This window comes from Arachis duranensis, chromosome 6 (assembly GCF_000817695.3).
Source record: "Arachis duranensis cultivar V14167 chromosome 6, aradu.V14167.gnm2.J7QH, whole genome shotgun sequence".
In the NCBI taxonomy this organism is placed as follows: Eukaryota; Viridiplantae; Streptophyta; class Magnoliopsida; order Fabales; family Fabaceae; genus Arachis; species Arachis duranensis.
Window position 1 is genome coordinate 635139 of NC_029777.3, and position 9292 is coordinate 644430.

Below are 9292 nucleotides of genomic sequence, written 5' to 3' on the forward strand. Positions count from 1 at the left end.
GATCGATGGACCTAGGTAATAAACGAACGGTTTATTCTCATGTTTTCATGTAGGTTTTCCCAAATCCTTATGCTCCCTCAAAATCCAACGGTCCACATCTAGGGATCTTGTCCCTTCTTCAAAGCATTCATTCTTATCCATATCACAACAACAAAAGCATAAAACAACGCCTACCCTTGCAGACACACCCTCGCAATTTCTCATCTCCACAAGCCCCTCCACAAAACTCTTGGAAATTCGAATTTGACCCCGAAAAGCACACGAATTCGTTTTTACCGTCGTCTCCTTAGGGTCTTTCTTCTGTGTGTGTGCCCCCTTTGAAAATCAAACACGGAGGCTCTGAATTAAAAGCCCCACGACGCGACATAGCGAGAGGAGAGAGAAAATTGAGAGATGAGAGAGAAACTAGAGAGGCGGTGCCTGTGAGGGTTGTTTTTGTTCGATTTGGGGAAAAAAAATAAACCCACCGGAAACATCATAATCATAAATATCCTCTTTGCTTGCATTAAGATCTCTCGTTATTTCAGATTGGATCTTTTTATTTTCTTGTTTTTTATTTCCGCGTTCTTCTTGTTGTCGTCGTCAATCTCGAGAATTTCTATGAATTTTGGTTCCTCACAGAAGAAGAAAGAATGACGGGGCTTCCCAGGGTTCGTGATCACGCATCGATTCCATCCTCATCGTCTCATAAATCTAATAGCAGGCAAGGATTTACAATTTTTTTTCTGTGGTGATTATCGCCGTCCTCCTTTTCGCATCGGTTTGCTTTTGCTTAGATTTTTTTTGTTTGCTTTTAGTCAAATTGGGCTTTGATATTTCAATTAACCCATGAGACGGAACGGAATTCGGGATTCTGAATTCTTGGGTTCCTTGATTTGGATGAAAATTTGAGAAAATTTGCATTTTTTGTCATTATTGATTGCCGCTCTTTGTCTTTGTTTTGTGCCTGTGACGTTTTTGGATAATTCTAGGTATTGGGAGTTTTGGAACAATGTAATGTTGTAGTTATGATTTCATTCAGCTGAAATTCTGCCTGATGCGCGTGTTTTTAGTTGTTTCTGGCTGCTATTTAGTTTTATAGCTGGATCTTGAAGTGTGAAATTAACTGGGTGCTGAGGTCGATAATAGTAATGTGTGATTGTAGTATGGATATTGGCTATAGACAATTGGGTGATTGGAAGCAGATTGAATGACTTCAGTTGATCACAAATAATTGCCGTATGGTTGTTTCCTAGGGTGTTTATGCATTATCTGGAGAAGATTAAAGAATACAATATTTTGTCAAAATTTTCTTACTTCTATTGAAATATCATGCCCACAAACACTGTGCTTTGCATTGGTATGAATTGCTGATGCTGAATATCAACCCAACCACTTCATATTGGATATGAAGTCTAATACTTATCTCTAAAACATTTCTGTCATTTGATGTGTCCAAATTCATCAGTGGTAGCAACGTATTTAGTTTGCTAGTGCGGAGAGAGATCTCGCCTAGAACGAAACACGTGGCAAAATGGAACTGGGGAGAAGCATCTAAATCAAAATCTGGTTCTAGTTCCCGTCCTAAAAATGAAGTAGCAAGAGATGCTAGGCGTGGTCTCCTATCATGGTACTCGTAGTTCTTCAATCTAAAAGCTAATGAATTTCTTTTGCACTCTTCATGAAAGGTCAATTTTGTGGACCAACATATCTAACAATGTTAATCAGGGTTGAAGCCGAGTCATTGCGGCATTTGTCAGCCAAGTATTGCCCTTTGTTGCCTCCCCCAAGGTCTACTATTGCAGCAGCATTTAGTTCAGATGGAAAAGTGCTTGCATCAACACAGTAAGTTATAACTAGTTCATCTGTTTACCAAGTTTAATTTAAGACTCTGTTGTGATTGAATTTGTTTGTTTGTCATGTACAGCGGTGACCACACAGTAAAGATAATTGATTGTGAAACTGGGAGTTGCTTAAAGGTGCTAATTGGTCATAGAAGGACGCCTTGGGTGGTAAGCTTGTAATCTGGCTTTTCATAGTCATTTATTGGATCTATGTCTTTAATTTCTTTTGGTGCTTATTGTATAAAATGAATCCTCTAGCATGAATTTTGATAATGCATGCATTTAGGAAGTGACAATTCTATGGAATTCAGCACCAAGTTTTCATTATTATCCATCAAAACCATGGGCTGCTGTTCAAATTGTGTGGTTTTCTAATTGCTTACTGAATATTGTATCCTAAACTTGTATTTGAATAATTTGTTCAAGTGGTTAGTAGTTGTTAGTTTGAAGTCAAATTTCCATCCAAGGTCGAATTGCATTTATATATGCGAGCACTAGTATACATGCAATGCTTGCTTAGTGCAGACGCAAATTGACGGTTTTGTCAATTCAATGATAGATGCTTTTATTTTGCTTGATGTGGAATTTTTTTGTGTGACCAATTTATGCCCTCTCCTTCTACAATAAGGTTTACATTTAGGATGCACTGCTGTATATTCTCCAATTATAATTATGTGCTTCCTGCAGGTTAGGTTCCATCCATTGCATCCACAAATACTTGCTAGTGGTAGCTTGGATCAAGTAGTTCGTTTATGGGACGCTAACACATCAGAGTGCATAATATCTCATCATTTCTGTACGCTTACTGTGAATGTTTTTTTTTTCCCTTCTTTTTGGTTGTTCTTTTCTCTTAATTTATTGTATTGTCTCTCATGTGAATTAACTGGGTGTATGTTACAGATCGACCCATTGCATCCATTGCTTTTCATGCCAAGGGGGAAATAATTGCCGTTGCATCAGGACACAAGGTATGATTCTTTTTCCTCTTTAATTTCCTATGTTGTTCCCATCTATAATGAGTTTTTGCACGGCTTCCTTGCAAGCTGTCCCCCTGAAGTTGTTGCATTCTGTTCTGGAATACCTTGTCAGCTGTATATATGGCACTATAATAAGAAAGGTGAAGCAGCATCACCCGTGTTTGTGTTGAAGACAAGGCGCTCACTACGAGCCGTGCATTTTCACCCACATGCTGCACCATATCTCTTAACTGCCGAGGTGAATGAACTGACATATTTGGTTGCTTAAATACGTATGCTATTCAGTGTATTAATTTAGGATTTTTCTTGTTTTAACATGTTTGAGTTGCTTGCTAGGTCAATGATCTAGATTCCTCAGATTCATCAATGACAGAGGCAACATCACTTGGTTATTTACAATATCCCCCGCCTGCTGTTTTCGTCACAAATATTCATCCCAAGGAAAATGCTAGTTTATCAAGTGAACTACCCTACGTGTCATTACCTTTCCTCTTCATGCCACCATATCCTGTAGATGAGTCAAGACCAGAAGTCCTGCACATTAGTCCCGATGTTGGCTCCAGTAGCATGCAAATTGAATCTTCTGCGACAGTGCAGTTTCAAACGGACCCACATGCAACCGAGCAATACAATACTACAGTGTCTCCCATGGAAACATTCTCCGAGATGCCCACTAGCTCTCAAACTGGTACAGAATATCAAGCTCATGCTACTTTCTCAAATGGAATGGGTATTGGAATCAGTAACCTCAGAATGGATGGTATGGACACTGATGAAACTGAACGTGCTGAAGGATCCCAACATGGAAACTATACAAATGCCCATTCTCTTAATGGGGTGTTACATGGATTGTCTAGACAAAATAACAATCGTGAGGTTCTTCCAGAGTTTGGTCAATTTCCTCAGTTCTTTCCTGCGAGAGACCCAAGTGGATGGGAGCTACCTTTTCTGCAAGGATGGTTAATGGGTCAAAGCCAAGTTGGTGGTCCCTCAATGCTTCCTAACATGGGTGTTAGTCGTGACAGTGTAGGCCAACATATTGGTTCTTCCACATTGAGCTCTAACCATCCCACTTCTAATGCAGATATAGGAATGTCGTCTGGCATTGCCATCCCTGGATCTTCTGTTAGATCAGGTTTACGGAATCATTTTTCACAATACCGTATACCTGTATCTGAATCTGGAAATCTTGCTAGCTCTGCTAGTACCCCACATGATGCGTCTGATATCCAAACCATTATAAGTCGAATCCAGTCAGAACTTGCCACGTCAATGACTGCTGTGACGGCTGCAGAGTTGCCTTGCACCGTGAAGTTAAGAGTATGGTCGCATGACATAAAAAATCCCTGTGCTCCATTAAATGCTGACAGATGCCGTCTGACTATACCGCATGCTGTCCTTTGCAGGTTTGTATTTCCTCCAACATGTGGTAAATATATATGTCGAAGTTAATTGCTGTGTTTTCTGTTTTTTTGTTTTTCTTTTTAACGGGGCCTCTTTCAATCATTAGGAACTTAATATTTCACAGCAATGTTATCAAACTTAAATTTTAAGTACCCAAAAAAAATTATTTAATCTTTTCACCAGAAATATCTGGACTTCTGAGTTAAATGGTACTTATATTTTCAATTCATGATTGTGTTTGTAGTGAAATGGGTGCCCATTTTTCGCCGTGTGGTAGATTCTTAGCTGCCTGTGTTGCATGTATGCTCCCACATATAGAAGCTGAACCTGGATTGCAAACGCCAGTACAGCAAGAGCCTGGTATTGCAACATCACCAACTCGTCATCCAATATCAGCACACCAAGTAATGTACGAGCTGCGGATATATTCCTTAGAGGAGGCAACGTATGATTCACTTTCTTTAATTATTGCTTCCGAGCTTTCTCTATATTTCTTGCACATTCAAGTCAGTCCATTAAATTTCAACATAATTTTGTCATCTGCTTTTGTCAAATAGATTTGGAATGGTGCTTGCTTCACGAGCAATCAGAGCCGCACACTGTCTGACGTCAATTCAGGTTAGTTGGTTACTTTATCATGTTTCTAATGTATTTTCCATAATCTATAAATGTAGACAGGTGTCTTGTCAGCTATTTAATTGAATTATGGTATAGATTGGTACTGCATTTTTTGACAGCTGGGGAGGGGTAGATTGTGTGGCTTTCAATTGTCACCATGACATTAGTATTTCTCATCTCTACTGCCTTTTGTAATCCTTGTGTTCATGATAATTGTTAAGTTTTTAACATTCTCTATGCACCTGTACGTCTGGTTTGATATCTGTGTTGTGTGCACAAATAGATGGGCCACTTCTTCCTGATGTGTTTTTGCACAAAATGTATTTCTTCATTGTTTTGTTTAAGTGTATTCTTACATGTGAATTTCTTTAAATATTAGTTACTTCTGTCACTTGAGTTGATTAACTAAAATTTGGAATGCCTTTATATCATGGAGTAAAATTTATGCAATTGCTTTTCCTTGTGTAGTTCTCACCTACGTCTGAGCACATACTACTTGCCTATGGTCGACGTCATGGTTCTCTTCTTAAAAGCATTGTAATTGATGGAGAAACGACGTTACCTATATATACAGTATTAGAGGTAAAATGCGTTTCCACTCATCTCAGTCTATAGGCTTTTCTCATCTGAGTTGCTTCCAATTATGAAATACCCAATTCACCAGTTGTTGCAGTCCATAGCTTTGCTTATGAAGTGACCATTGTTTTGGTACATAAAATTTATATTTTACCTTTTCTGGGACCATTCTGAAGTCTCAACTCTGCTCAATTTATGGACTGATACAGATTGATGCTAGTTATCCTATATTCCCCTTATTTGTTAAAATCATTTTAAATATGAAATTCATTCTCTGAATTTGCTTTGTCTATTAGGTATATAGAGTGTCGGATATGGAACTTGTTAGGGTGCTTCCTAGTGCAGAAGATGAGGTTAATGTGGCTTGCTTTCATCCTTTTGCGGGGGGAGGATTAGTTTATGGAACAAAGGTATGCATTTGCTGGGGAGATCAATGTAGTATGCTTTCATTTGCATTTTTTTCCCGATAACATTTTTTGTGGTTTCAGGAAGGAAAGCTTAGGATCCTCCAGTATGATGGTGCTCATGCTGCGAATGGCACGGGACCGAGTTACTTTCCTGATGAGACCATCATTGGAATCAGTCAATGAGCAAGGTTATATATCACTTCCTTTAGGGATTGTAGTGCTAATTAGACACCTACAAGAGTCATGTACACTTTGCCATTTTCGATTGAGTTTTTGCGTTTTATGGATATAAATGTTTGATGGGAACTAAATTAATGTCAGATTACACTATTACAGTTATGCATGATTTCCATAACTGCTGATTCTAACACAATATTCTTAAAAAAACATCATTTTTGTTGGTCAGGTCGAACAGCCATCACTGTCTTACTTCTGTTTTGAAAATGAATTAAAATGTTTGAAGTCCAAAATGTTTTTAATTAGGAAATCCACAACCTATTATTTTCATTATATTCTCCGATAAGTACAAGTCAATATTTGGTCATCCCTTCCCTTTCTTGGAGTGATATAAGATTGTTGATTACTTTAGGTTTACTTTTCCGTTTTGGTTACAAATACTGAATACATATGGTAGCCTAAAAACTATATAGTAATTGGTTTTTGCACGATTGGGTTGCATGACTGCATCCTTTTCAGGGGTTGAAAAGTGGGTTTTCCTATGTAGTTTGAAAGATATGGTCTGATGTGTGCTTCATTTGGTTAGAACATGCTAGAATGTTTTAGATAGAATTAGGTTAAACAGGGATCAGTTGGACACTGCTACCTAATATTATTTGCTTTTGGCTCAACCACTCAACTGAGTAACATAATTGGAAATAATGATCCTTACTTCTTTCTTCTTGCATTGTCTTCTCATGTCTTTAAGCGTATTCTGATGACCTTATTTATATCAGTAAATTTCACAAACATATTTGGTTTTCTTTCCATAGCAACTCCTTTATATTAATGCGCATTTGGATCACAATAATTGACATTTGTTTTATTTATCCTTACAAAGTTACTATATGATTGTAGGTTTAGACATGTCATCGGAGATTAAATTCAGCATCCGGCTTCCATCATCTGTACTACTCAGATGGTAAGCCTTCTACCCTAACTTCCTCATTCGTTCATTTGCATTCATGTTAATATAAAGGGTAAAATACTGATTTAATGTCTAATGTTTGGGTTAAGTCCTAGTTTCGTTCCAATGTTTGAAATATCTATCTGTCCCAAACATCTTGTTTTATTTTTATTTTAGTCCTCTGGTTAAATATTTTTTAACCCCCCTCTAAAAATACTCATTTTCTCCATTATCATCTTATAACAATCATAATTGTGGTGACTGGTGGTAGTTGTAGTGATTTTCTGGTAGAAAAAAAAAATTAATTTTGACCAAAAGTGAAAAATAGGATAAAATAAAATGTTTGGGACAAAAATAAGACGTTTCAAATGTTGGAAACAAAAGTAGGACTTAGCTTTAGATATGAAAGCAGTATTTCACCCGATTAAAGCTCAACCTCTTGAGGGATATACTTTCCATAGAATTGTCCTTCCTTTGATTTGCCGAAGTTTTGAAATATGTCTTATTCCATTCAGCTGTCTCTGCTGGTGATAATACTACACACTTGTTAAGACTATGTTGAATGCTGAGCAGTGAGCAAATGCAACCTGGCGCTGGAATTTCCAATCTTCCTTGCTAATACAAATGTATATTTTTGTATTATCCATGTATGAATATGTACTAATATTAATCCGTTGTTAGTTTGTATTTCTTCTCTTTTCCCCTTTTTCTCTTTGGTCCTCCTCCTTCCAGCCCATAACTGAGGCTTTTTTCATTTCTTACATCTGTGGAACAAATTTAGTGGTACCCCTCCCCCAAAAAAATGGACTATTTTGTCCTTTGGGTAATCCTAAAGCTGTAGTATAATGGTGCCATGCATTTGGGTATTTTACCATTTCTCAAATTAGCTTAGCAAATATTTGAAACTTAAAGTGAGTTAATATCCACTTTGTGTGATAAGGTGAGAGAAGTAAATCCTAATTATTTGTTCATGGTATACACTTGCACAAAGAAATACGTGACATTATAAATATTCATGTGACTGGCATGTTAGATTAATTAATCTAGGTTTGTTCTTGCACAAATTAGTATTTCTCCAGATAGATATATACGTGATGGTAAAATAATATTTGACAAGGACATGGCTTGGCAAGCGTTTTATGAATTATTATCAGATAATAGAAGTGGTGGATGAAGTACGGCACACGGTGCCCTAGTTCTAGTTGCCCTTTTCCTCTTCATTGGGGAAAAAAATTGTTCTCTTCATCTTGGTATAATGGGTCAACCCTAAAAATTGAATACCTAAATCTTAAACCATATAAAATGAATTCTAACCTTACCCTGAATGAACAACCCTAAACCCCTAAAAGAAAACCTACCTACATTACCACTATGTTTGATTGGAGAGAAAATGAGTGAAAAGAAAAAAGATGAAAAAGAAAAATGAATATGGTTACTATGTTTGGTTGGAGAGAAAATAAGAGAAAAGAAAAAGGATGAAAAGAAAATGAATATGGTTGGAGAGAAAATGAGAGAAAAGAAAAAGAATGAAAAGAAAATGAATAGAAAGTGGTATTTTTCCCTTATTTGAATTGTGGGTTCCATTAAAAAAAATTCTTTATATCACAAGTAAAAAAACAAAAAAGAAAATGTTATATTTTTTTTGTATTTCTAATGCTACTGTTAGTTATATTATTATTAATAATTATTAATATAAACTTAGTTTATATATTATATTATTATAATAGAGATTTATATTTAAACATTATATGTATTAGATACGATGGGTGTAGGATCTGGGTGAGTTGATTGAATATGTTAGAAGAGTAAAAATGTCAGTTTGTTTAAAAGTATTTATTGTATTAAAAGATATATAAAACTAAAAAGAGAAAAATCCAAAACAGACACTAACAATTATCTCAAAAGACAATGAGACTTTTAACAAAAAAAATACTAACTCGACTCCTGAACTTTATATTTATGGAACGGATTAGTTCCTATTTTTTTTAGTACAGGGACTAATCAATTCTAAAAAAAATTGGATTGAATATTTTTTTTTTAGAAATTTCATTATCTTTTCGAGATAATTATCAGAAATTAGATGACACTCAATTAAAAAAGATTTCATCATAACTTGTTACCCAAATCATTTAAAAAACACAAAGGAAAAGTGAGAAAAAAAGGTAAACAGATATAAGGACAAAAAAGAACACAGGGAGTGGAAAGGGGCATGTGCGAGTCGTTTTCTGATCTAACAAAATCTACAGAACGCGTGTACTTTCTGCACATCCGGGGTATATTCCATTTCCACCGCACTCTCTCATATGACGCTTCTCTTAATATTTTAGGGTGCCTTCGCTTTGTATTTTTATTTTTTATTTTTTA

The 9292-nt window shown here is 36.1% G+C and overlaps 1 protein-coding gene across 1 annotated transcript; it reads left to right on the forward strand.

Annotated features, from left to right (window-relative positions):
- The first annotated feature begins 220 nt into the window (after positions 1-220).
- On the forward strand, positions 221-7794 carry LOC107491704 (uncharacterized). The gene is made up of 15 exons (XM_016112605.3): positions 221-703; positions 1448-1609; positions 1708-1824; positions 1907-1991; positions 2511-2619; positions 2724-2791; positions 2913-3038; positions 3137-4206; positions 4449-4649; positions 4762-4822; positions 5291-5404; positions 5695-5808; positions 5887-5993; positions 6880-6943; positions 7444-7794. Exons 1-13 carry the CDS (start codon positions 633-635, stop codon positions 5986-5988), a joined length of 2400 nt encoding a protein of 799 aa, XP_015968091.1. The 5' UTR covers positions 221-632; the 3' UTR covers positions 5989-5993; positions 6880-6943; positions 7444-7794.
- The last annotated feature ends 1498 nt before the right edge of the window (positions 7795-9292 follow it).

Bases quoted from the DNA above. Each gene is read 5' to 3' on its own strand.
- LOC107491704 (XM_016112605.3), top strand. From the start codon at position 633: ATGACGGGGCTTCCCAGGGTTCGTGATCACGCATCGATTCCATCCTCA. The intron at 1,825-1,906 runs GTAAGTTATAAC...TGTCATGTACAG, and splicing joins AAAGTGCTTGCATCAACACA to CGGTGACCACACAGTAAAGA. The intron at 4,650-4,761 runs GTATGATTCACT...TTTGTCAAATAG, and splicing joins TATTCCTTAGAGGAGGCAAC to ATTTGGAATGGTGCTTGCTT.